Raw genomic sequence first — 26,463 nt, 5'->3', positions numbered from 1 at the left:
TTGACAAGTTGCCAGGCAACAGAAGCAGAACCTCGTTCAAGTTAAGAACGCAACGTCTCTCTAAGCTACTGCAGCGGCTGCCGTAGGTAAGCTGGTGCAGACTAACCGCGCCGGGCATTCCTTCGTTGAGGATCTGCGTATGGTTGGTTTCAGGATACGCCACCTTGTACGCACGTTCACGCAACAGATGAAAAAGTCACCATCAATAGCGGAGCAGACACACCTCAGAGGGTTGGATTTGCTTCGGAATCCACGTTACAACCGGGGTATGGCGTTTACTTTGCAGGAACGGGAGGAGCTGGGTCTCCAGGGTCTCCTACCGCCTCGCGTGCTCACCATCGAGACGCAGAAAAAGCGCATCATGGAAAGCCTGGGGCGCTGCGCGACTGATCTTGATCGATACCTGCAACTCATTTGGCTGTTACAGCGGAACGAAACGCTTTTTTTCCGTCTGTTGATCGATCACGTGACCGAGCTGATGCCGTACGTGTACACCCCAACAGTTGGCGAGGCGTGTCAACGTTTCGGGCACATCTTCAAAACGCCTCGCGGCCTTTTTATTTCCTTCGAGGATCGCGGAAAGATTAGGAAGATTCTGGATAACTGGCCCGAGAAAGACGTTCGGGTTATTGTTGTCACGGACGGGGAACGGATCCTGGGCCTGGGAGACCTCGGGGCCTCGGGAGCGGGCATTCCTGTCGGAAAACTACTCCTTTATGTAGCCTGCGGTGGCGTTGAGCCCCAGCGCACGCTTCCTGTGGTGCTTGATGTGGGCACTGAAAATTTGGAACTGTTGCAGGATCCCCTGTATCCGGGACTCTTGCGTCGACGCGTGCGCGGTGCTGACTACGACGCCTTCGTCGACGAATTCGTAGAGGCTGTGCAGAACAAGTGGGGTGAAAACTGCCTTATCCAGTGGGAGGACTTTGGTAATGCTAATGCTTTTCGAATTCTAGAACGATGGCGTGGCCGCCATTGCTCCTTCAACGATGATATCCAGGGCACTGCTGCAGTAGCCTTGGCCGGCCTCCTCGGTGCATTGAAGATGCCCGGTGTCAAGAGCAACCTTTCTGAACATGTTTTCCTCTTCCTGGGGGCTGGATCTGCCGGGATCGGAATCGCAGACCTCATCTCGCTATATATGGTGAAACAGGGCCTTGTCGGTACCGTGGAGGAAGCGCGGAAACGCTGCTGGTTCATCGATTCGAAAGGTCTACTCTACCGTGGGCGAGCTCTGGTGACGAAAGAAAAACAACGCTATGCGCAGGACATTGCCACGGAGACGCTGGCGACGTTAGGCGAGGCCATGGAAGGTGTCTCTGATGCCACTGCATCCAAGCCAGACGCTGACGCAGCGGCTTCGCAGCAGGTGCCGCAGCGGCGGATCGGCCTTGCGGATGCGGTTCGACTGCTGAAACCAACTGCGCTGATTGGTGTGAGCACCATTCCGAAAGCCTTCGATGCCGATATTCTCGCTCAGATGGCTGCCAATCATGAAAGGCCGATCGTGTTTGCGCTCTCAAATCCAACGTCGAAAAGTGAATGTACTGCGCGTGAGGCCTACGAGTTCACCGGCGGACGGGCTGTATTCGCTTCGGGGTCGCCCTTTGACCCGGTAAAAATCCAGACTGGAGGGGATGCTCAGGAGCGCTGTTTCGTCCCGGGACAGGCGAATAACGTTTATTGCTTTCCTGGCTGCGGATTCGGTATCCATCTGGCGGGTGCGACGCGATTCACAGATGAAATGTTTATCGAGGCTGCCAGTGCAGTGGCTGCACTTGTGGATGAGAGCGACCTGCGTCAGGGTTGCGTATTTCCGCCGCTAAGCAAAATACGCGACGTAAGTGCCCACATTGCGGTGGCGATCGCCAATGAGGCAGCGCGTACCGGAGTGGCCACCAGGCGGGGCTCTGGGTCCCAGGGGCAGTTTACGCCAGCGGACGCGTATGCACTCCAGTACGATCCTGCTTACTAGGGCTCACGACTCTATGTAGACGTTCTTTGTAGAGCAGGTTTACTTGCGTGCGCTCGCAGGGGTCTAGATGAGGGCGACCTATGGAAAACTGACACCAGCGGGATACCCCATTCAAAGCTGGGTGATCCGTCGGGGATTCGAATATACTGCGCTGAATGTCACGCTCACCCCGACCCTACACTTTAAAGGACAGCGATGGTGTAGTTGGTGCTGCATTGATTGGAATACCAAGACATGGAGCCTGCACGAAAGCGCACGTACGTTTCGTGATGCGGCTTTAATGCGTTTGAGGAGCCTCTCACGGTCGCCCGCGTCCGGCGAGCGAAACGAGCCGAGTCTTTCGCGCTCGAAAAGCAAGGCATGATGATCGCCGCCTTTCGGTGACAGCACTTTCTTCCTAAACGGTCTGATGCTTTCAGAAAACTAAACGTCTTGCAGATAAACGATTTCGCAAGCTGGCATCCAGGATGCGCATGTCGTCCGAAACTTGCCGCAGACGGTAGTCGCGTCAGCACGAGTGCTGACGCGTAGACGTCGATCAGGAGCGTTTTGTTACGTAACTACTGGGGACAGCACGTTCGCATGCGTCCCCGAAGCGCTGCCTCATAACGCTGCCGTAGACACTGCTTTCTATGGGTATGTCAAGAGTTACAAGCTCTGGTTCACCAAACGCCTGAAAATTGGGGGAGCATCAAAACCTTTCAGCCAAACTTCGAAACTGCATTTTTTATAGGGCACGCTAGAGCTAACAGTTTTCGTTCACCGAACACCTGAGATTTGGCGTTAACAGAATATTTCTTCAGGTAGACACATGAACTGCCGTCGATCATTAGGGCGACCCATGGATTTTCTCAACAACCTATGCCCAATAGGATCGAATACTCGAACACCATTACCAATCATCCTCTGCCCCGAGAAACCGATCCCGTTGTATGAGCAGGCCGCTTCAGCCTCGCTCGATTGCTCACCCATACCGTACCAGCGCTATGCTCCGAGCGGGCATTCAGTCGGACAGTTCTTGAACACCGATGCGCTTTTACCGACAGCTTGCAGGCAGTCAGTGCAATGCCAACAAGCAGAACTAGACGATTTTCCCGAAAGTTCGCTCGACACAGCCGCTGTGCGCTTCGGAACCACGAGACATTGCCAGATGTGTATCGAGGCGATCAACTCGCGATGCAGAAAGAACCTGAGCACATTGTGGCTGGTGAAAGCACACCACAGCAGTCTCTGCATCTCCGATTGCCTCGCCGTCGGGCGTTCAAGCAGCGTATCGCACACCATCTCGTGCAACGGTCTCTAATTCAATCGCCTCTTCTCGACAAGTTTCAGCCTGTACCCGAGATCGTGCTGCGTGCATGACGGTGTGAATGCGTCGGTCGAAATCGTGCAGAATCAATCCCTGAACTTGTAGCAAGCTCTCGACGGGAGCGAGCATCACTGCAGACTTTGTGAGCTGGAGTAGGTCCAGCGCTATAGGCTACCGTCAATCGACCCGACTGGGCGGTCACTTCGTTTCCCACATCAACCACAAAGTCTGCGAACACGAGCTTCTCGCCTCTGCGGAGCCAGCACCATGTGCGTGCCCTGCTCGGCACCACGCGTTCTTGTCAAAGATCGTCCGCTGGAGCCAGTTTGACGCTCATGAGCTCCCCCTCTGCATGAGGCGCACAAAGCGTTACCCTCTGCGCGCCACCGTCCTCAGGGCGTCGAGATGGGCTCTCGAGCAACCATTCCTCTGGACGGTATGCCGCCTGGCGTCTACCATGCCCGACTGCCGATCATATCGAGCACTGGAAAATTCGAGCTGCTTTATCTGCTCTCCTTGTAGGTCTTTAGCACTGCCCTCTTGATGCAGGGGTACGGAGACGGCTATGATGCCGAGTGACACGGATCGACCCCGACCACAAAGTCTCTGTTTGTTCATCAACCTTGAACGGTTGGAAATGAGTCTGGCTGCTCGACTCTGGCATACGTGCTGCAAGGTGCATGCTGGTTGGCATCCCGTCGGTCTCCATCGTCCGGATAAACGTTTCCGGTATTTCTTTCCTGTTATCGAGAAACCTTGTCCGAGCGCCGCCACCGCGCTTTGCAAAGTAGTTCGAACGCAACGTTGATGCTTATATATACCAGTTCCTTCTTCTTGTGCCCCTTAACTATGCGAGGTGGCATGGATGCGGTGGCAACACTCCATGCCCGGTTTTCTCTCGAAATACAGACGCGATGGACAGGCGTTGATACAGAAACTCGCTCCCTCCTATATATACGTCTCGTTCTACTTGAGGATCCATTCCTCACCTTTCTCGAACTGGGAGCCCCAACCGACCGGAGAGCTCGTTTCCGCTCGTTTCCGCCCACGAGCCGAGCAGCAACACAGCAGTTCCTGTGCACCAATAGCAGACAACGCATTGTCGAAGAACGATTCGCCATCGAACCGAGTCGCGGATGTAAAAGACTCGCCTGCGCATTGGTGCCCATGGAAATGGCGTTCGCCAACAGAGCAGATGCGTTCGACTGAACTCGACCGGGGCGAATAGGCTGGTACGAGGAACAGCGCAGCGCCAATGTCACCTGCGTGCTCGTTGACCTCTTCAGGGTGATGGAAAGCGACGTTGACGCAGAGCCGCACGGAGCCGTGTAAGAACGAGACGCCGTGGAATGCTGCGAAGAACAAGCATGAGGCGTTCAAGACTTCGACCCGTTTTCCGACGCAAAGCAAAACATACGACTCAGTCGCCGTCTGGGCAGATACTCTCGGAATGCGCGTGTGTCGCTTCTCTGTGAACACTTGTTGCTCCCGCTCTGGGTGCCCGTACACATGTCTCCCGTTTCTCCCGAACGAGGTCTCATCGAGTGTGACGAACATCTGCCATCTGCACGATAAGCGTTCGCATGCCCCCGCGAAACTGGCAGCACGGAGCTCAGCGCGGAACGTTCTCGCACAGAGGCGCGTTTTTTCCTGTGTCCGTGTGCGTCCCTTTATCACCGTCCGTTTCAACTGTGCGGAGATTGCACACCTTGTGTCTCTTAGATGCTATTTCGCAGATAATATATGTGGAGTGGAACGCATTCATGTCGGGAATGCAGTGCAGACAGAGCCAAATGTGCTCTGTCTGGTGAGTACGACTTGCAGCAAAAGGACCACGAGAACAGCGGCTGATCTACCTGCCGACCAGAGAATACCTGACATGGACAATAAAGACCGTTTTCTTGGCAAGCTAGCACAGACGGCAGGAAGTGTTCCCGCGACCGTTCTCCCACCTACGGGATACAACCTTTTGTTGAATATTCGCGAGGTAAGAAAGGTATAGCAAAGAAAGCCGTGCTGGTACAGGTGTTCAAGTATTTATTTATCTGAGTATACAACCAGGGCACCTCAGTAGATCAGCGACGAAGTTGCTTCTATCGTAGCAACACGTGGTTTCTCTGACTCGCGCAAATGCTCAGTAGGATCGGATGTTGCTTTGATGTAGGTCTTAGTCTGCATATCTAAGAGGCGAGAGATGCACCGTTGAGCCGCAAAAGCCTCGTCACTCTTTTCATCTGGAAGATGAAAGATCTGCTCAGGTGAACCCCCTGCCAAACAGATGAGTCGTGCACGGCGATCGTAAAGGATATCCACTAGCGTAATAAAGCGACGAGCTATATTGCGATCTTCAATTTGGCTCGGGATATTCTCTAGAAAGAAAGTTTGGAAGCGTTCCGCAAGCGCAATGTAATCCACAGCGGCAAGCGGTCGATCACAGAGTTCGTCGAAATAGAATCGTGCGATCGAGGCCCGCGGAAAAGCGCGCTCTACTCGTAGCGCTCGGCCAAGCGTTCGCACCACGACTGTTTCATACCTAACTGGGGAGACGCTGCCTCGCACCGAGCCTTCCGAGCGCTTGGCGAGCTTATCCAGGAGCTGTTCAAAGCGTTCGCGATTTGCGGGTGTTTGCGGGTAGATGAACAGAGGAAGTTGGGAGGTGTCCGCACTCTCTTCTAAAAGCGCTTGTAGGCGGTAGTCTACTCGGGAATCGAGTTTCACGACATGGCAATCCCGCTGTACAGCATCAATAAAAGGAATGAAAAGATCCCGCTGAAGGCCGTTTTCATACAGGTTTGCTGGCGCACGATTCGAAGTTGCCACCAGCGTACCACCCCGTGATCGAAACACATCGTAGAAGCGACGCAGTACCATGGCATCCGCAATGTCAGTGACCTGCATTTCATCGAGGCACAGGAGTTGACAGACGTTTGCCATATCGCCCGCCACTATATCGATTGGGTTCGTTGATAGGTCGTGCTGCTCTGCCCGTGCTGCTTCTTCTGGTCTTCCCAGAAGCGCTCTCAAAACTATTCGGAAAAGACCATAGTTACTTTGGTGCTTAGTTCGGGGTTCATTATCCCAATTATGCACACGCTTTCGAAAGTTATGGAGACGATCGTGGATCTCCAACATGAACGCGCTAAAGTGGACCCGTTTCTTATTTGACAGCGGTACATTGTTGTAGAAGAGTTCCATAAGCATCGTCTTGCCAGTTCCAGGCAATGTTGACCAGAGATACGCTCCTTTTGGAGGCTGTCTCGCCGCTCCCTGCTGGGCAACTGACACCTGCGAGTAGGCGACAAGGTCGTCGCGAACTTTTTGCAGAACCTGGACAGCCCTGAGCTGTTCCAAGTCCCTCTGGAGACCGTGGAGCTTCACGTAGTCCAAGTATACGGCCTCGAGGGACTCTTGGGTACTGGGACGCTTTAATGTGCTCAGAAATCGTCTTTCCCCACGAATTCTGCGCACCCAAGCACGGTGCTGAGGAAGCGGTCTCCGTTGGCTGCGTCCGTGTGCCAGTAGTGCTGCACACGCTGTTCCTGCACTCCAGTTACAGGCACCGTCCAGTTGACTCGGAGTTACTCGAGACAGCGCTGGTGCACTCATGCTGGTCCTCGTGATCAGAGCCTGCGCTTCCAAGCCTGCCCGAATAATGAAACCTACATAAACAGTTCGTAGACCCTCTTCGTGCCCTCAGCGCTCTGAGCTGCTCCGGCGTCTGGAAAGCGTTACCCGTGCGGTGCCGTTGCCGACTCGCAGTTCTACTCGGAACCTTCTGAAAGCTAGCTAACGAGTTCCACAACCAATAAGAAAACCCATGTTCTACGCCAATAGAGACTCAGAACGCAAGTTCCAGCACGCCTTCTGGTGGTAGAGGCGACTTGCCCAGCGCAGTCGCTTGAAAGAGACGCCGCAGGTCGCGTATTAGGTCGTTGCTGGAAATCTGCACGCTTTGGAGTCTCGACGAAAGCACGGAACGTTTGTGAGGATTTTCCCTTTCTCGTACGACGAGAGGGTTACGCTGACTTTACTGGTTATTGGCAATAGCACGGAGGCTGCTACCGACTTGGAAACGCAGCTTCACACGGCTCCGGCCCGCCTGTTTTCGTAGTAGTGCTGCGAAAGTGCCTTCACTGCGGTTCCGACTGACCGGTTTTGTGTTCCTGGTTTTCGCTCGAGTCCATAGATTGCTCCAAGAGCTGGTGCGCTGTGGGACGCGAGCAAGTCATTGCTGCTCTCGACGGCGTCGCCGACTGCTCTTTGTCAGCGCATGGGGCCGAACCGTACCTCAGGGACTGAGAGACGCTAGACGTGTCAAAGTTGTGACCACTGCTGTTCGTTAAGGCGTCTATAGGTGGCACCCTCAGTTCTCGCGAAAACAAGGCGAACCGTAGCTGCTTAAGAGGCCATGTCCACAAAACGTGCAGGTCAGCGATCGGAGGCGACACCCGAGGCGAGAGCGGAGGCACGAAACCTCGTTGCTGAGCCACGTATCGGCATCTACGAGGGTAGGAGGCGGCTCGCACTGGAACGTTGGCTCTCTGAGCCGCCAGCACCAAGTCACAGTAGCTTGCAGAACACATTGAACGCCGTTTTCAAAGAGCCGTGGCGGACACTGGAAGAGCCGCCTCCGCGAGTTTCTTTTCTGTGTCGAGTAACCAGCGTCGTATGGGATATTTTCGTCGCTCTTTCTGCTGGTGTAATCTGGATAGCAGATGCGATCTTGCTACGTGTCCTGCTTGGTGCGCGTCTCGTGTCCTCAACCAGCACGGCAGCGCAAGCGGCGTTGCGCAGGAGGCAAACAAGGCTTGAGCGGCAGCGTCTACTGGAACGCCTTGGTCAGGCAGATTCGTACTCCTCATACTATGAAACAGCGGCTCAACTTGACTGGCTCGAAGGTCGCAGCAGGTGGAAAACATCGCTTACCGATGCATTCCAGTTGTACGATCGGAAGGGTCTCATGCGGCAATTATCCCAACTAAGTGCACTATATCGACAGGGCGACATCCAGCGACTCATGTTCAACTTGCGAGGCTGCTTGACTCGAGATTTTTGTGGTATTCACCGGGCGGAGCTTCACAGGAGATGTCGAGTTGGAACGAAACGTGAAGTGGAAGACTTTGTGTACGTTGTTAGTTGGCTGTTGGAGTATATCGCGACCACCGAAGATCCAACAGTTTCCTGGCGGGAACGACTGGAATTCTTCAACCAGGTTCGTCATGCGTACGGCAAGTCGGCACTGTTGCTTTCGGGTGGAAGCACCATGGGTCTGAGCCATTTTGGCGTCCTGAAGGCGCTCCAGGAGCTTCGGCTTTTGCCACGAATTCTCTCAGGTGCGAGCGCTGGAGCTTTGGTCGTCGCGTTCGCTGGTGTATTCTCGGACGAGGAGCTCATCGAGTGCTTGGAGAGCTTCCGAAACCCGTGGACTGGTCGACCATTGCGCTTCGAAATATTTGATCCGTCGCTGTCTTGGTACCGAGCCATGCGGCGATTTGCCAAACGAGGCGTACTCTTCGACATCCGGCGTCTTCAAGGGTGCATGCGTGAGAATCTGGGTGATCTTACTTTCCAGGAAGCGTACAATCGCACCAAACGTATCATCAATATGACCGTGACGCCGGCGTACGGTCCACCAGTGCTACTGAACTACTTGACGGCGCCAAACGTTCTCGTATGGAGTGCTGCTTGTGCTTCGGCGGCGTTGCCGTTGATATTCGCTCCGGTGGAGCTTTTCGCGAAAGATGAAAGGGGCAGCATTATTCCGTATCACCCGGAGGGATTCCAGTGGTCGGATGGAAGTATCAGCGCAGATATACCGTTACAGCGCATTGGCGAAATGTTTAACGTGAATCATTTTATCGTCAGCCAGGCAAACCCGCATTTCATTCCGAGAGGGAGTATGCTGATGAAGGCTCGCCTCATGCAGGCCATCAAAGCGGAGTTAAAGTTTCGATACAGCCAGCTGGAGGGCCTTGGGCTTGTGCCTCGAATTTTTCGCATGACGATTTCGATTCTGACGCAGCCTTTCGAAGGCGACGTCACTGTTCTGCGGGATCTCAGTCTGGCAGATCTCCGCAAACTCTTTCGGAATCCCACGCTTCAAGACATTCGGGCCGCGGTTGCCCGCGGGCAGCGGCTCGCCTATACGAAGCTGGACGAAATCCATCACAACTGCTTGATAGAGTTCACTATCGATGATTGTATTGAGTACATCGGACGCCGTTTCCAGGATGCTGCCACTGCAGTGGTTACGCCCAGATCATCCGCAGAGACATCCAGCACCAGCCGTTTGTTTCCCCGAGTGCCAAGCTGGCTCTGGGCTGATTTTGGCAGCTTCGGTGGCGGTTCTGCTAATCGGTCACCGCCGGCGAGTCCGAAAACTCGCGGTGAACGCCGTGTACACCGCATATCGCTAGGGCACGGTCAGCGACACGCAACTGATGCCACGCTGGAGACCATTCCCGACACGGAGGCAGGTGAGGAAAGCGCCTGCGACGAGTCCTTTCACGTCCGACGAGCGAGTCCCGACATTCGCGCTTTACATTGGAAGCCGGCCTCCTCGTCCATGACCTGCAGATCGCCTCCGCGGCGGAGCCACAGTGCGGAAGTTTTACACAAGTCTGACGAATACCTCAGGATTTCGGATTCACTGGACAAGAGACAGCCTCACGGGGAGGAGCGGTCAGAGTTTCCGAGCTCCGAGCAGTCACCATCAGATAGCGCGGATGAAGATGAACGGGTCATGTGTTGAAAAGCAAAGGCGGCCGCGACACGCTCGTGTCAGTACGAAACGGAACGGGTTCACAGAGCTACATCGGGCATACGCCCTAAAGTGTGATTTACTCCATTGTCCTGAGTAGCAGCCTATACAGGCTTTTTCTCCGACTGCTTCCATTCCTGTCTCGTATCCGCGGCTGTAACAATGTCGGTCTCATCTGTCTCTCCAGCTCCCTTGTTGGCAATCAATGGACGTTCATGGCAATGTAGAAAGTGTCGGTTTCGCCACCCGCAGCCGCTGTTGACGCATTTCATGCACAAGCGCGAGTTGCCACCTACACGTCGCTCGCTACAGTCAGCTCATTCGTATACAGCGTCGGTGTCCGCTTCGCAGCGGTCACACTTGACACTGGACAGGTCTTCCCGTACGTCCAGCATACACGCTCGTCCGAAGGCTACTTTGCATTGCGTACACGATTGTTGCAACGCTCAGTACACGTCGTCTGGGGGGTACCTGGGGCCATCCTCGATGACGACCCCGGTTTCCGCGTTCGTGAACGCCCACTACGATGACGGGTTTCTCTTGGGGATGATGGCCCCAAATAGGGGATGACTTGTTTTTCGAGCGGAACTGATTACTGGGCTTGACCAGGTTCAGTAAGCTTATGGAATGAGCTTGTGCGAATGCCATCAAGAAACGGTGTCGACTACTTTTCCACCTCAGTCCGCTGGCGCGAATCACTGCACTCACTGTTTTCCCAGTGCCTGAAAAATCGAAAACTTGAAGTATGCACGGTGTGCGCATGCTGCACGCTAGGAAACAAGAACCCTGAAGGCTTGTGGGTCTGCATTGCATATTGGTATCGGTTAGTTTATGAACCATCGTTCGAAGCTGCCGCGAATCATCCTGATTCCCGTAAAGTTACGAGCTCCGTCGGCAGCGAATCGAAAGCGCCAGATCGAAAAGACGACCAAGAATCCTAAAGCAACGCATGAATCTCCAAGACCCTACTGCTGCACTTCAAACGTCTAGACTACATTTCTGAAACCAAGTCCGGGAAAATGCGCAAGTCCGGAACAGAGCCCGCAGTTCAGAGCTCCGTATGAACCTCGCATAGGCACTGGAGAAGCGTTGATGTCGTACGGCGCTACGCATCGTCCACACACTGGGGCACGCATTTCGGTGAAGTCGCGGCTGTGTTCAGCGTCACAATACGAGTAGAGGATTCTTTGATAGACAGCGTTTCAGCGTCCATGCACGACGACAATGCGTGCTGCGAAATACCAGAGGCATGTACCGCATTGCGCTGATTGAGTAAACTTCCAGGCGCCAGGAAAGCATTTGAGCGTGTGTCGCGAAAATCCGTGGCTGCAGCTACGGCTGGTGACTGCTCGGAGACTGCTCAGACTCCTGCGTAGAATTGTTGGCGCGAGTTGCGCAGCGACTTCTTGGCAGAGGGTGTCTCCAGGCACAATTTTGTTGGTGCATGGACGATGGACCTAGCAAGCCTTCCCGGATGTGTGCACGCTGCCGGTTATCCGGGCTTGTATGTTGAGTTTAAAGAGGATGTTGCGAAGGAGGCGATGGGTGCCACCAAAGGCACGACACCAAAACGGAATATTGGGGTCCTTCCTCGATGGACACCACCTGAACACGCAAAATGGTCATTGGTAGCAAGAATATTGCCACTGCATGGGCAATGGCGAGTCATCTGCGCAGCACTTCCTGCCGCTAAACCGAATCGCGCAGCTTCCAGTCTGTTTTATGCTCATTCTTTCCGTACCGTAAAAAAAACGAAAAATGTCTCACAACAGTGGAGGGTTAATATATATCTCCCCACTCGCAGACGCTTCCCATCCTTTTCTGACCGGTCGACTGCTGTCGGATTCAGTTTCCCCCAGCACACGTCGAGCCCGGGAAGCTACCCTCGAAGTTCGCTCGCGTAAGCTCCGGGGGTCTCGTCTTCAGCAGAGCACATCGCCTGATGTTCATGGCGGCGTTGAAGTCTCGGTTCACGAACTCCCTGCGTTTCATGGCGCTGACTGTAGTGTCCAACAGAAGGCGTCCTCGAACTAGCGCCCTCTGTGGCATCGGCCGCTCTGTTCGCTCCCCGTGATTTTCTTTCCCCGAAGAGCTCGGCGGCTGTGTCCCCATCCTGACCTTCTGGAGTGTACAGCCCAGCTCATGGTGCACGCAGGTCGTTCGGAACTCGACTATTACGACAGTGACAAAACGCTTTGCGCACTCGATGAACGCTTGTGTCGACGGTGCCGGTGTGCTCCCGTTTTCGGGCAACGAGCTCCCTGCTCCGTACGCTATTACGAGCCTTTGACTCTTGCCTTCTTTGAGGGCGCAGAACTCATTGAAGAAATTGGCGAATGCACGCTGCTCCCCTCCGTACAGGTCCATAGGCAGACGAACCCATCGGGGCTTTATGTACTCCTTCCACAGGTCCCCATCATGCGCAGCGTGCGTTTCCATGAATTCCAGATAGGTCCGAAAGTCCGCTCCGCAGCTCGTCACTTTGCTGACCGCTTCCAGGTGCTCCTTCAATCTTGAGTTCCAAGCCTCGGTTTGCCTCAAGGCACCTATCATCCCCGACTCTCTGTTGAATCTAGCCGTCGAGAACCTCAACATACGCATGTCCATTTGGCGTAAGTTGGCATTGATACCGTCTTTTGCATACTATGGCACAGCGACGGCCATGATATCCTTCTTTCCAGGGTCCACGCCGACGACAAAGTCGCTCTTCTGCGGCTCGTACAGCATATGGATCGCCTCTCTCTTTTGATGCTTCGTCCAGGGCGAAAACGATGACAGGATATGACGATGCCTGCTCAAGCGCCTGGAGTGTACACATATGCATACCCCATCGGTTTCGATCTTGCCTGCGAATGCTTCTGTGTTGCTCTTCCTGATACCTTTGAAATCGAAGACATTTTTCCAATGAGTCTCCCAGTCTATCCCCGTGAACTCCTCCGAGCTGACGTCGAACTTCGGACTGATCTCCTGCATCATGCCGTAAAGGACGCTGGAGTCGATGGTCACGAAGTGCAACATGGTGTTGCGTATCGGAACGACGTGAAAGCGCTTCTTCAGAAGCGCAGCCTTCCGTTTTTCCGGCGCTCCATTTCGTTTTTCACCCAGCTGCATCTCCGCCTTGCGTTCGAGCTCTCGGTTCAGGTACACGAAATAGCGCAGAATGAGGGGATGAATCTTTTCGTATCTCTTTTCATCTCTGATACCTTTTCTGCAGGGTTGACAAGCCCCGGTACCGCAAGGTGCTCCTGAATGGCTGCACAGATCACAGAATTCTCATACGTACACCTGTACGATGTTTTCGCACCGAAGCATTCTATCTCCGCTTCATCCTGGTGATCGTTCGTGATGCCATTGATGATCGCCCATCTCCCGCGGACAGAGAGGCCATCGTAGAGCGCGAAGACGGAGCAGTTCATGAAGCTTTCGAGGTTTTCGATCAGGTGGCTCTTCAAGTCTTCGAGATACTTCATCGCCCTGTAGGTGTCAATGCCCAAGTCACCCTTGTATCGAGAACCGTTGAAGCGGTAGAAGGCATATGTTTGGTGTAGGGCTCGCACTCGATCGTCTATCGTCGAGGTTCGCTCTGGGCCAAGCATCAGTTGGCGGATGAAGGTCACACTGAAAAACTCCTCCGGAACCTCGACTGTTTTGATGTCCGTAACGTCATGGTAAAGGTCCCTCACCAAATGCATCAATCAAAGAGAAGCTTTTCAAATACTCCTGGATTACGATAGGACGCGGTTTCTGATGCCCTCCTGCATCTTTTCTCTGTAAGGAGCCCTGAGATGGCCTGGAAGACAGGCTCTCTCTACGTTCTCGTCATTGTATCGTCTTTCGAGTTGCAGTTGATGTGCGAGCTCCCAGTTTTGCTCTTTCCCCTTCTCCTGTCGCTCTGGGCCCCGCACTGTTTTCCAGTGTTTTGTCGAACCTGGTGACACGTGGCCTCCGCAGGCCTCGACTCTCTTGTCCATAACTTTCCTTTTTTATTCTCGAAAACGAACGCACTTTGAACGCTTGTGCTGTAAACCGCGAAAAAGCTTTTGGGAACAACCAATTGAGGGTTGAAATAGTATTGAGATCAAACACTGTATTTTGCTCTGACTTCAACACCGTTACAACGCATACGTTCGAGGAACAGGTCAACAAGTCCATATTACGTTTCTCTTCAGCGGCGTCATGCCCGTCGTGTCATGTGACGGCCTGATCTCCCGGGTGCGCGTATGGAACGCGCTATATGAAAAAATTGTACAGAGACTCTCGATTTACCAGCAAATATATATTTCATTCCCTCTCTACGATGAACGATAAAAGGAGGAAAAGTTTTCCATACTGCGGAACGTTTACTTTTTCGGCGGAAGGTCCTGCGAGCCGGACGAGTCCGCGGGTCAGGCGCTCCGTACGCTACCCAGTAGCTGGTGCTGTAGTGAGGTCTGAGCAGCTCGTCCGAAACGCAAATCATTCTGGGATTAGGGGCAGTTAGGCTGTGTTTGGGCGTCGCCCTGGTAGCAGTAGACTCCTGGTATTTCGCTTCGCGCTGCAGCAGACAGTACGTCTGGGTGCGGAACTTGCAGGCTCCCAGAATGACTATGCACGTGGAGTCTGTGTTGAAGGAACGGCGCCTCGAGCCGATGCCTCATACGGTATGGCAATGTCAGTCTGCCTCCGTGATGCATCCGTGTAAATGGTTGGGGCGCGGCGGCGGGTGCTCAAAGCCAGAAACCGCCGCACGATGGAACGTGCGAAACAGCCAGTATATCCGAAAGGAGATATGCGAAATGGAGTTTGGAGGTAGGGCGCAGTATGACAGATGCTTTGTCGACAACCGATATCCATCCCGCAGTCTGTGATCCGTGGTCAACGTAAACGTTTTGTCAAGACAAAGAGAAATCGTCAACCAGAAGCGCCGCAATCGCCGCGTCGCCGCCAGTCGTCGACTGCCGCAGACGACTTCGTACCCTCGGGACGACGCTTATTACTCATGTTCTGTGCAGTAACGTTACGGACTGCCGCCTTGAGCAAGTCGTTTCGTAGTGCGTTCCTGGCGCAGTCAACTACTGCACACATTCGCTCGTGCAGTGCCCGAGTACCTCGACGAACGAGAGCGCTTGAGAGGACGTGTGCGATGTCGACGGGGAGACGAGTCTGCAAGGTGCCCAAGGGCACCCGCGACTTCCTACCCGAGCAGATGGCCATACGTCAACGCGTTTTCGCGCTCGTGACCTCTGTTTTTGAACGCCACGGCGCAGTGACTATCGAAACGCCTGTTTTCGAGTTGAAAGAGACGCTTCTGGGTCAGTACGGTGAGGAGAGCAAGCTCATCTACGACATTGCCGATCAGGGCGGCGAGTTGCTTTCCCTCCGCTACGATTTGACGGTGCCTTTCGCGCGCTTTCTTGCGACGCACGGCATTGTGAGCCTCAAGCGATACCAACTGGGTCGGGTGTACCGACGAGACCAGCCGGCGATCGCTCGTGGTCGCTTTCGCGAGTTTTACCAGTGCGACTTCGATATTGCTGGTCAGCATCCTCCGATGGTACCGGATGCTGAGGTCCTTCGAGTCCTCATTGAAGTGTTGGACGAGTTTGCGGCTTTGAGCCCGTATCATCGCCAGAGACTGGGATCCTATCAGGTAAAACTGAGCCACCGAGGTCTACTGGATGCGATTCTGCAGCTATGTGGCGTGCCGAAGGAGCTTCTGCGACCCATTTGCTCATCGATTGACAAACTCGACAAGGAGCCTTGGGATGTTGTACGAAAGGAAATGATCGACGTGAAAGGCCTAACCGCACCATGTGCGGATCGGATTGGCCAGTTTGTGACGCGAGCGGGCAAGCCCAGGGAGCTGCTCCGCGAGCTCCAGGCCGACCACAGCCTCTGTTGCGGCAAGTTTGGAGCCGAGGAAGCACTGGCCGATCTCGAGCGCTTGTTTTCGTACCTGGAGGCGATGGGCAATGTCCTGGAACGTTGTACGCTGAACCTTGCCCTCGCCCGCGGCCTAGACTACTACACGGGTCTCATTTTCGAGGCCGTGCTCACGGACGGTTCAACACCGCTGGGCTCTATCGGTGCCGGTGGACGCTATGATCGTTTGGTGGAGGACTTTGCCGGGAAACCCGTACCCTGCGTAGGCACTTCAATCGGTATAGAGAGAATCTTTTCCCTAATGGAGGAGGCTGAACGTGAACTTGCCCAAGCCACTGGCCGCGTCATTCGCGCAAGCAAGACGCAGGTGCTTGTGGTGGGCATTGGCAAGGTAGATCTCGTGCAGCGTCTGAAATTATGTGATGAGCTATGGCGCGCTCATCTAGCGGCGGAATGTTTGTACGCTGAACGACCCAAGATGGCTCGACAGCTGCAGTATGCATTGGAACGCGGCATCCCGGTGCTCGCCATTCTCGGTGAAGACGAACTCGCAGCCGGCGTGGTCGGCCTCAAAAGGCTGTCGACGCAGGAGCAAATCCAGATGCAACGGGGCCCGCCCCTGGTTCAGGCTATTCGTGACTGGCTTGCATCGGAAAGCAACCAAGAAGCGGGACAGGAGTCTGTAGATCGTGACGGTAATTGTCGTCCAGAACCCGTGGCATCAGTTCGAGATCCGACAGCTACGACGCCTGGCGCAAACTGAACAAGCAACACAGCTGAGGCGTCTGCGCGTTCAGATGCTGAGCGTCGGTTCGCGTTTCACCTGAAACTGTCGGCGTATGGCCTACACCACTAGTGCTGTTGCTGGCAGAACGAAACGTGCACATGCGCAGCGCCTCAAGCAGCGCTGTTTGGCCGCGCGCTTGTCATGATATAGCCGCGGCATCGCTATGGTGCATCTTGCGAATCAGTCCGTAAAGACTAGTCGGCGACACCAAAACAGCATCAACTGGTAGCTGGCGTTGCCGTCGAAGATGCTGGCGTCTCTGACTCTGCTGGCGCTCCTGGTCGGCTACGCAGCCGCTGCTCCAGAGTCTGCAAGCGCTTGCGCAGTTGCTCTGCCGTTTTCCTTTCATTAGATATCTGCTTTTCAAGCGAGGCGATCTGTCTGGCGCTCTCCTGCCGTAGGCGCTTCATCTGTTTCTCCGAATCTGCTTCGAGCGAGGCCACAGCTGCGCGAGATGCTACCAGCTCCTGTTCCTTTGCCTGCAGCAAACGCTCTGTCTCTTTCTCGAGACGTGCCGTGGCCTCTCGCACTGCGGTCTCGGTATTCGACTTTGCTTTTTCCAGCTGCGATTCGAGTGCACGTACTTGCTCTTGTGATTGCTTTTCCAGTTGCGCGAGCTGTCGCTGTTGTTCGGCAGCTGCCTCCTGCAACCTCTTTTCCAGCGCCTGCATGCTTTGGGCCGCTTCCTGCTTCGCCGCTGCTACCGCCGTTTCACGCTCCTTGGCCGCTTCCGCAAGTCGCTTCCTAAGTTGCTCTATTTCGGCTTGAGTTTCACTGCGTGCCTGCGAAACGGCCTCGGCTTTGCTCTGCTCCGCGTGAGCCAGCGCATCCCGAAGGCGCCGTATCTCGGCCTGAGCTTCCTCACGAGCCGCGGCCAGTTCCTTTTCATGTTGGGCCTTCAGCTGTTGCTGTTCAGCCGCGAACTGCGCTCGTTGGCCTTCCAACTTGGCCTCTATGTCATTTAGTGCTGAGCGCAGTTGCTCTTTGGCCTCCGCCTCCTTGGAGCGAGCCTGCGCTGCTTCCTGCTCTGCTTTCTGTTGAGCGCTGCGCGCTTCAGCAACCTGTTCACCAAGGGATTCCACAGCAACTGCATATTTTTGGCGCTCCTCTTCGGCGTGCTCTGCACGAGCCAGTAACGCCTCTCGTTCGGGCTGCTGTTCAAGTTCTCGCTGTGCGTCCTGCAGATCTGCAGCGAGGCGCACATTCTCCGCCTTTATCGCTTGCAGGTTTCGCTCCAGCTCGGCTCGTTCCTTCGCGTACGTTTCCTTTGCCATAGCAAGCTCTTCCCGCGCAGCGGCAGTCTCACTTCTCGCGGCTGCAGTCTCCGCTCCAGCACGCTCGAGCTCTTTGCGCAGCGCTCGGATTTCTGTCTGTAAACGACGCTCGGTGCCAGACAGGGCGACTGTACGTCCACCGGCGGATGCAACAGTATTACCCTCACCGTCCACCAGGCGTAGAGCATTGACACCCAGTTTCTGCGCTGCATCGAGCAGCTTCGTCGTAAATGCGATTTGGTCTGAGGGCGTTGATTTGAAGAATGTAGACGGGCGAACTTCAACCACAATGAGCGGCTCCGCAGACAGGCTGTCATAAGAGGCCTCCGAGATCCAGTCGCGCTGCTCTGCTGGGAGTGCATCCCGCAGTGCAGCGACAACATTTCCGAGCGCTCGTGGTGGCAGTGTACTTGGTTCGGGCGCAGGCGCTCTGGGCGGCACTGCCGCGGACGGCTCACGCCCGCTACCCCTAGTCGACAGCTCCGATGGAACACCACCCTTCGTGGCGAATGATTTCGGTGCCGACCTGGAGCCATTCATTTGCGTTCCCTGGTCTCTGGGTTTCTTCTCTGGTGCTTGGGTACCATCAGATGGACGGCTGAGTCGCTGCTCGAGGCGGCTCGTCTGCGATTCGAGTTCGTGGCGTTTGATTAGCGCTTCCTTCTCGGTGCCAGGAGAGCCATGAAAGAGGCCTGGAAGCGCGAAGAAAACGACGAAAAATAACGCATGTAGCCCGGCTGCAACGGCTTCGTCGCTACGCAACGCGAGCGGTTCCGGTAGACGTGGTCGAATGAAACGTGGAATCGCCTGCGTCCGCCACCAAGTCCAGGTCGTGTCCGCCGCGCCTTTCAGTACGCTTACTGCTCGTCGTTTTGACGCCTGCTGCGGATCGGTGTTTTTTAGAATTTCATCGATCGCGGCGTCCAGACGAGCCCTCGCTCCGCCGCCTAGTGCAGCAATCGGCTTGCCGGCAGCATCGGCAAGACGTACCAGGTTCTCTGTCAGCTGCCTCTGTCGCTGCCCTCGAGCAGGGGTCTTCCTGGCAGGAGTGCGCTCCACGCTTTCGTCAGCGCTTTGATCAGGCTTCTCTGCGCTGTGCGCTTCGCGCGCCCCGTCCGCTGCGGCAGCGAAACCGCTGGGTTTTGCTTCCGTCCGCGGGACACTTGCCCCGTTCGCCGGTGACTGCCCTACGCTCGACGAAGAGCCGCCATGGCCAACCTCCTTTTTAGGCTTCTGAGATGAGCTCGAGTTCGCACTTTTGTCATCAGCTGCTGCAATCAGCTGAAAGCGCTCTTGAACAGCAACGCGAGAGGAGCACAGCCTGCGACCTCGTTGTACTGAAGAGGTCCATTCGAACGGACTTTCAGGTGCAGTTAGACGACTTGCGTTCACAAACAGAAGCGAGCAGTGCGCTTCCAGCATAAGCGAAACAATTTTCCCTGAAACGGGAAATACACCGCCCGAGTCCGGTGGTGCGCCCAGGTCCCGGAGCCTTCACGAGCAAAGCTCAGCTGCGAGCGCACGATGTGCGAGCCCGCAAGGCTTGCGATCTGCGGATGCGATCGCTGCGCCCCGCGAACACCCCACAGTCGATCGAGCGAGGCACTGCATTCCGGACTTCGTGTGACAATATAGAATATTTAGGTACAGAATATCCATCCTTTCCATAAGCATCGATTCGCGCGAGCGCATCCGCGCGCCAGCGCATCCCGAGCCACGACTCGCCGCTGATCTCTGCACCGTAGCCGCACCGTCTCCGTGCGACGTCGGCGGCGGAGCGCACAAGGCGTCCCCGAAACCGCTTTTTCCAGAGCTGGATGATATCTGGGCATCAGTGGCGCGTATGCGCAGAGCGCGCCGAACGGTAGCGTGCCCGCACGATGGGGTTTCCGGCGGAATCTCTCTGAACGGTGTTTCGGAAATGCTGGATCATGAATGGTCCACCTTACGGCTCGTATGCATTGTGTTTTATCCTTTCCTGCGCGTCAGAGTATGCACGGAGCACACTATATGCATCGATTCTCGGCCAAGAATTCCTTCGTGCACGCGCACGCACGCAAGCACGCATACAGCGATCATGCATCGAATGCACACGCATGCATGGACACGTGTGCAAGCGCATGCATGCATGGACACGCGTACAGCGATCATGCATTGAATGCACACGCATGCATGGTCACGCATGCATGGACACGTGTGCAAGCGCATGCATGCAACTACTACGTGCGGTGAGGTGACCTTGCGTTCCGAGGCGTCTACAGGAACTTGTGTTGCTGACTTTTAGAGTGACACGCGATCGCGTTGGACGTCGTTCGTGTTTATGACGACTTCCGTGCGTCGCACCTGAGGCGGCATAGAAGCTCGCTGCTGCTCCCCGAACGATTGCCTCTCGCGCCAGAGATCACTGAACCGTTCAGCTTGGACTACTTCTCCAAACGGGATCACAGCACACTGGCAGCGTATGTTGGACTGTGCGCACCAGGAACAATTTTGGCACGGCCTCGTGTGTGCCGCATGGATTCCGTACCGTCCACTGCGGGCAAGCTGCGGTGCCCCGACTTGACGAATGTGGCGTCGATGCGACGAAGAGCTGCCCGCCGTGCATGGCGGTTTGTGCTCATAGTTGTCACAGGGCGGCTGCGCATCAACGGGATCCGCAGCCAGAGGGCTTGGCGCTTTTACCTTTCTCGCCAACACCAGCAACGCTGAGGCGGGAACACTAGCAGTGGCACATGGACACGCGCACCCCATAGCACGCATGTCCTTTCGGAAACAGACTCAATGCACAACGCGCGGGTGTTTGCATGTATGCCGGCCTTTGATGCGGCAAACCGAAGCTGTTCGCCTGCGTCGTATCCAGCGGGAATCGGCGGCACCCTGGAGCCGGAAACCGCCAACCGCATCCCAATGGGCCACAACGACTCGCCGCGCTCCACCAGATGCTGTACAACTTGAAATGCCGTTGACGCAGCCTGGTCGGCGTTCTTTACGTCTTAGGCACACGCCGCATCGCGCTGATGAAAGCATTTCGCGAACAACCCAGGGCCTTTGAATTGCATGCCTTGCTTACCCAGTGCAGATTGCCCAGCGCGAAGCAGCAGCAAGTCACAAGCGCTTTCTTCATGCAATGCGCCAACTGCGGCATTGAATAGATGCCCGGGTCACGTGCAGTGCCTCTGCGCTCAGGCGTGTTTGCGTCACGATATCCAGCGGTTCCGAGCGAGCCGAATGAGCACCCCCGAGATGGCACCGGCAGCGAAGCGTCTCGTGCTGCTGTTCCTGATACTGCCTCCGACGGCAGCGCTTGCAACGTGAACGGCAGCTGGTACCCAGCGCGGCTACGCTGACTTTGCATTTATAACATTAGGTCTCTGCAACTTGTTCTAGAAATACCTGGACGCGAAGTGCTTGTAGCCAGCGACGCCATTCTCGGCGGAAGCATGCCTGAACACTTGTACCATTGGTAGCATCGTGCGGATCTCGACATCCAACAGCACAGAGCGCTTCGCTCGCCAGTCGACAGCAGCGCGCGACAGGCTCGGTGGCTACTGCGTTGGCGGCACCGCCAGCACTGCACTCGAGATGCTGATCTGTGCCGATTGGTTCGAGTAGCGCGGCGCGGACCGCAAACCAGTCCACAAGCATGAACTGGGCATGAAGCACAGCTGGTGGACAGCGCATTCCAAGCAGCATATGGAAAAGCGCGTCCTCCAGGGCTTCCTGCGTCCTGAAACTTCCGAAAGCAGTCAATAGAAGCTGCAGCACAACTGGCACAAATCGTATCCAGGCGTCGCGCTCGCTGTCGAGATCGTCCGCTGCCGACTTCGGCACGCCATCGGGCGGATTCAAGACCGCCTCGCTAATCTGGTAAGCGCTCGCCTCTCGGTGTGTCCAGATATCCGCGACGGCCTCGGCGGCAGAGGATACCACAGATGCTGAATGCGCCCGAGTCAAAAGCACATAGAGCACGTTCCGCAATTCATTTCGATCATGTACAGAGAGGCACGTATCGTATGGGATACTCAACCAGGCAGCTGCTGCAATCGCAGCGGCGAGTTCTGACTGCAGACAGGGTACCTGCAGTATCTGCCAGAGAGCATCGGCACGGTGCAAGAGTGTTAGAAACTGCCCCAGTCCCATCTGCCAGAGACGCTGGTACACCGCTGGCGCGAGCGCACCTGATGACGCACCTGCAGCGTGCGGTGCCGATCCTGATCTCACATATCGCTGCGAGGCAGGCACCGGACAACGATCGCAGATTGCTCGCCAGAACGCCAGCCAGCTGATCAGATTCTCAGTCGTGTGGTCGACGACGGATCCGGCGAAATCGCTCGAGGGCGTGCACCACCGATCTGCGCGCGCCATGGGCTCAAGCCAGGTCTCCAGCGCGGTCTGGAAAAGCGGCTCGCCGAGCGCCTCCAGCAGGCGCTGCAACGAAAGAACGCGCGCGCGCACCAGATCAGCCAGCCAGTAGAACACAGCCCGAAGCACGCCCGAACAGCTTCTCGAAATCGCAAAGAAGGTGCACAACGCCTGCTGAGCTATGGCGAGAATATCCATCGGATCGACGATGTCTGGCATGGATATTCGCTGGAGGACTCGGCTTAGGCCACGTAGCAAGCAAAGTGTATGCAATGCGCGTTCTTCGACCTGAGAAACATCCCTAGGGCTGAGCGACACCGCTCCCGCCATACCCGAGCGAACGTGGTCAATTGCATTGCCGTTGGACAGGGTCGCTACACGCGGGTGGATCCACTGCAGCCACCAGGTCACGCATGCGGACCACAACGAGAGCGGGCCCATGGTGTGCACTTCATCCACTGCAAGGAGCTTCGTGGCTGCCCAGCCTAGGCACTCACCCAGGCGGATCAGCTCTGAGGGCCGCCATGGATACCCTCGCTCACACCAGGGCTCCTCCTGGGGCGGCAAAGCTAGAGCTACAAGTTGCTCCCACCAGGCAGTCTCCGCCGCAAGGCTAGCAGGTGACGGCCACGAACGTGAGGCCTGCAGTAACAGATTCAGCGCTGCTGCTGCTGCTGCTGCTCCATTCGTTGCGTGAAGAACGCACACCGTATCCAGTGTTTGGCGTATTCGGTCGAGCCAGAGAAAGCGCCACGATGTTTGCGCTTCATCACTGAATCCTAGCAGCTCAACGAAACGGTTGCTCGCTAGGAGCGACCTCAGATGCACCGCGGTTTCTGCGGGAAGCAGCCAGTTCGCACAGAGGCGATGCACGGCGGCCTGCGGATCTGGGCCCGGACCAGTGATAACACTCCAGCGACGCAGCGTATCGAATAACGTTGCCATCACAGCCAGGTCGACGTCAGAGCGAGTTCCGGAGGCACAGGTAGCCAGCGCCGGCGCCTGCTGCGCTACTGCCGCCAGCATGCGAACCGGCGGGTGCAGCACTGCCTCCAGCCACGGGCACCAATGCTCGATCCCCAGCGATGCGCACGTCTGCAGCATTACGGCGGCGGGCACATGCATTGAAGCTGAAGCGTCCATGTCGTGGAGATTTTCGTCACCTATCAACTCGCCCAGAAGCGTTAGAAGCAGCACAAGCAATACACCGGCCGGGGTGCTCGTCGAATTCGCGGCTTCTTGCCAGTGAGCGAGTGTCTGATTCACCAACCGTTCCAGGATTCCAACAAGTTGTAGGCCATGGGGTAAGATCGGCGCACCTGAGCTACTAGTTTCTGCAGCAAGGCGAGGCCGCGTCGCCCAGCGTAGCAATGATGCAACTACAGCAAGGCGTGCGCTGCATTGTGACTCAGGGAACCAGTCCAATGTTGGCGGACACTGGCGAGCAACAAGTGCCGAAACGTACCGTGGCAAGAAGCTCACAAGAAAGCTTTCGATGATTTGGTACGTACAGTCTAGGAAAAATCCAGCGTAATGCTCATGGTCTGGAGCAACTTCGGGTATCGAATCGAGGCCTCTGGCCGCTGCTTGCTGCGGACGTCCAGGCGATTCATCGGTGAAGGTTCGCGCGGCCTGTCGCTGCGACGCATGCCAGAGGGTGCTGTCCCACATGTTGAGGAAGCCATCAACAAGGTCAACCATGCGCTCGTCGGTTTGTTCTGCTTCCTGCAGATCCGCAGCGACCAAAGCGTTCACTACATCGGGCGACTCCATCCACGCTGAGCCGCAGTGACAGAGAGCCATCCATAAGCCGCTGGGGCTGGATACCTCGCCCGCGGCTATCTGCTCCATCGCAAGGCACACGGCGTCGAGACCGTGCGACCGCACCACAAGTCGCATAACATCAAAGTGAAGCGCGTCGCGGGCGACTTCCTCGAAGGTGACCGCTGATGTCGTCCGGAGCGCCGGGTCCGTACTTTTGAAGAGTGCGCGCATGAGGGAGATCAGAAACTGTTTGGCTTGCTCTGGAGATGCCCAGCAGGTGCAATGTACTCGACTCAGGATGCGTGTAGCCTCCATGGTGGTTAGCGCAAGGTTCAAATACGGCGACGACGGCGTCGGTAATGATGATGATAATGATGGTGATGACCTGGACGCCTCCCTGGAGGCGAACGCGAACACGGCTGCAACGCCCTGCACAAGCCGAACACTGTAGAGCGCGAGCGCTTCTGGCCAGCCACTCGGCGGCAGGTGAATACTCTGCTCGCTTTCTGTCGAGGAGTCGGTGTCGCTGATTTCCACTGCAGGATCGACAGTATTTTGCAGAAAAACCTCCATCCAAAGCAGCATCATACGCTCTAACACTGAAATGAGCCACAGTCGCATGCCCAGATGTGCTTCTGCTGTGCTCCGGAGGTTGGATGCTGGAAACTCGAGCAGTCCCCGCTCCGAAGCGAGTCCGTAAAGGAGCTTCAAGAAAGCCTCACTTACGATGCGCCACAAGGCTGCTAGACCCTTCGATCGCCACCATTCATACCACTCCTCCAAAGTTTCCAACTCCTGCACACGCTTTTTCGTGTGTTGACCTGTCCGCTGCAAGTTGACAAGCTTGGTCTGGACCTGAATCCAACTTCGAAGCGCTTCCACGAGCACGAACAAGGCTGCCAGATGGTGTGTCTCTGGAGGAGAAACGATAGAGTTTCCGTTTCTATCCTCAGGCTGAACATGCGCAAGCTGCGTAGCAAACCACTCTAAAAGCTGTTCGTCGAAACTGATGACGCCATTTTGTCGTAACGCGTTGGCACCAGACGTCGCAAACTCTAGTATGCGAACTTTGCTTCGTGCAGTGGCCGCAGCCCATGCACGCAGACGAAAGAAGAGCTCGCGGCGCCGCTGCGGTACGACCTGCTGTTGCTGCCCAGAGCACAACTGCGACCTCAAGTCCTCAGTCAGTGTCTCTAGACACTGCTGCAAACAAGTCGCCGTGTTTGCAATCGCGTTATGCACTGTGGTCATCAAAGACGCTAGCGCTCCGTCCGCGCACGACATGTGACTACCGGGCAGTTCGCGTTCGTCCCTGGTTCCTTCGTGCTGCGCAGCAGCAGGTCCAATATTCCCGCGCACTGCTTCTTACAACGTTAAGGCGCCTTGGTCGCTCCCCTGGTGCGACACTGCGCTCGAATGGTGGCTCTGCGGGGTCGCGGCGAACACCTCGCGACACTCTAGCGCACGTTCTGAACCGCAGTGGCGAGCACCAGATTCGGCTTTCGTGCTGCACGCAACGACTCCGTACAACCATACGTTCTGTACCCAGAACAAGGCCGCACCGAGCAGCGAAACGTCCACACTGAGCACGGACTAGTACCGAGCACGTTAAAGCAGCGCTAGTGCAGCAGTGGTGCACCGCGGGGTGCGACCCGCCAAAGACCTTAGTTGGAAGCTGTATATTCCTGTATTTATAGGACACAGGTTAGGGGTCCCATGCCTTGGCCGCACACCCAGTTCTCAAGTACATCGCGTTGCAGCATCGCACATCAGGTATCCGGGAGCACAACAGCTGTGGGTCGCCGGACAGGATACCGCAAATCCACGACATGCGCTTCCCCATCCAGAACGCTCCCGACCTGAATTCCCGTTTAGAGTACGGTATGATACAGCGAGCGTGCGCTTGGCGCGCCCTGCCAAGTGTACCTCTTTTGGCGCCCGCGAGTCACGAACGCACTCGCGGATGGTGCAGGGCATCGCTCCGCCACGCGTGGCGAACGCCATTTGTTGTTGCTGTTGTCGTCATCGCGGGTACGGAAGCGATGAGGCGTTCTGTATGTCCATCGGATGCGGGACTGTTGTCGGCAGTCAGGAACGAGACCGCTCACCAGACCTAGATGTCATCCGTTTCATGGATTACAGACCAGACCTGCAATGCGGTATCACGCTTCGTTCGAGCGGTTCTCCGGATGCCGAGCTGAGCGCATGTGCCAGTAGCAGTAGCAGCAGCGTCGGAAGCGTCGTTGCGAACGCCATTGCCGTGCCGATGGGATGCGTGGTGAGCGTGCAACGCCTCCAAGTCCTCCACGACAGCAGATTGTTTGCTTCGACTCGCTCGATCTATCGCGAGTTCGAACGTAGTGACTGGAT

At 55.9% G+C, this 26,463-nt stretch overlaps 6 protein-coding genes across 6 annotated transcripts, besides 1 other annotated feature; 3 read left to right on the top strand and 3 right to left on the bottom strand.

Moving 5' to 3' along the window:
- Positions 1-139: 139 nt before the first annotated feature.
- Positions 140-1,975, top strand: CYME_CMJ051C (NADP-dependent malic enzyme; the record flags this gene model as incomplete). Its single annotated transcript, XM_005534743.1, has 1 exon — positions 140-1,975. One exon carries the CDS (start codon positions 140-142, stop codon positions 1,973-1,975), a length of 1,836 nt encoding a protein of 611 aa, XP_005534800.1.
- Positions 1,976-5,351: 3,376 nt separating this feature from the next.
- Positions 5,352-6,890, bottom strand: CYME_CMJ050C (lactation elevated 1; the record flags this gene model as incomplete). Its single annotated transcript, XM_005534742.1, has 1 exon — positions 5,352-6,890. The coding sequence occupies one exon, from the start codon at positions 6,888-6,890 to the stop codon at positions 5,352-5,354; it is 1,539 nt and encodes a 512-aa protein (XP_005534799.1).
- An 802-nt stretch (positions 6,891-7,692) lies between these two features.
- CYME_CMJ049C (hypothetical protein, conserved) lies at positions 7,693-10,035 on the top strand (the record flags this gene model as incomplete). Its single annotated transcript, XM_005534741.1, has 1 exon — positions 7,693-10,035. One exon carries the CDS (start codon positions 7,693-7,695, stop codon positions 10,033-10,035), a length of 2,343 nt encoding a protein of 780 aa, XP_005534798.1.
- Positions 10,036-10,864: 829 nt separating this feature from the next.
- Positions 10,865-14,200: a sequence feature (repetitive element).
- An 822-nt stretch (positions 14,201-15,022) lies between these two features.
- CYME_CMJ047C (histidine--tRNA ligase) lies at positions 15,023-16,669 on the top strand (the record flags this gene model as incomplete). Its single annotated transcript, XM_005534740.1, has 1 exon — positions 15,023-16,669. The coding sequence occupies one exon, from the start codon at positions 15,023-15,025 to the stop codon at positions 16,667-16,669; it is 1,647 nt and encodes a 548-aa protein (XP_005534797.1).
- A 242-nt stretch (positions 16,670-16,911) lies between these two features.
- On the bottom strand, positions 16,912-19,389 carry CYME_CMJ046C (similar to kinetoplast-associated protein; the record flags this gene model as incomplete). Its single annotated transcript, XM_005534739.1, has 1 exon — positions 16,912-19,389. One exon carries the CDS (start codon positions 19,387-19,389, stop codon positions 16,912-16,914), a length of 2,478 nt encoding a protein of 825 aa, XP_005534796.1.
- Positions 19,390-21,330: 1,941 nt separating this feature from the next.
- On the bottom strand, positions 21,331-25,377 carry CYME_CMJ045C (hypothetical protein; the record flags this gene model as incomplete). The annotated part of the gene is made up of 1 exon (XM_005534738.1): positions 21,331-25,377. The coding sequence occupies one exon, from the start codon at positions 25,375-25,377 to the stop codon at positions 21,331-21,333; it is 4,047 nt and encodes a 1,348-aa protein (XP_005534795.1).
- Between the last annotated feature and the right edge of the window lie 1,086 nt (positions 25,378-26,463).

Source organism: Cyanidioschyzon merolae, chromosome 10 (assembly GCF_000091205.1).
Source record: "Cyanidioschyzon merolae strain 10D DNA, chromosome 10, complete genome".
Lineage (NCBI taxonomy): Eukaryota > Rhodophyta > Bangiophyceae > Cyanidiales > Cyanidiaceae > Cyanidioschyzon > Cyanidioschyzon merolae.
The sequence above is the reverse complement of the archived record's forward strand: the minus strand, read 5'-3'. Positions and strand labels throughout refer to the sequence as shown.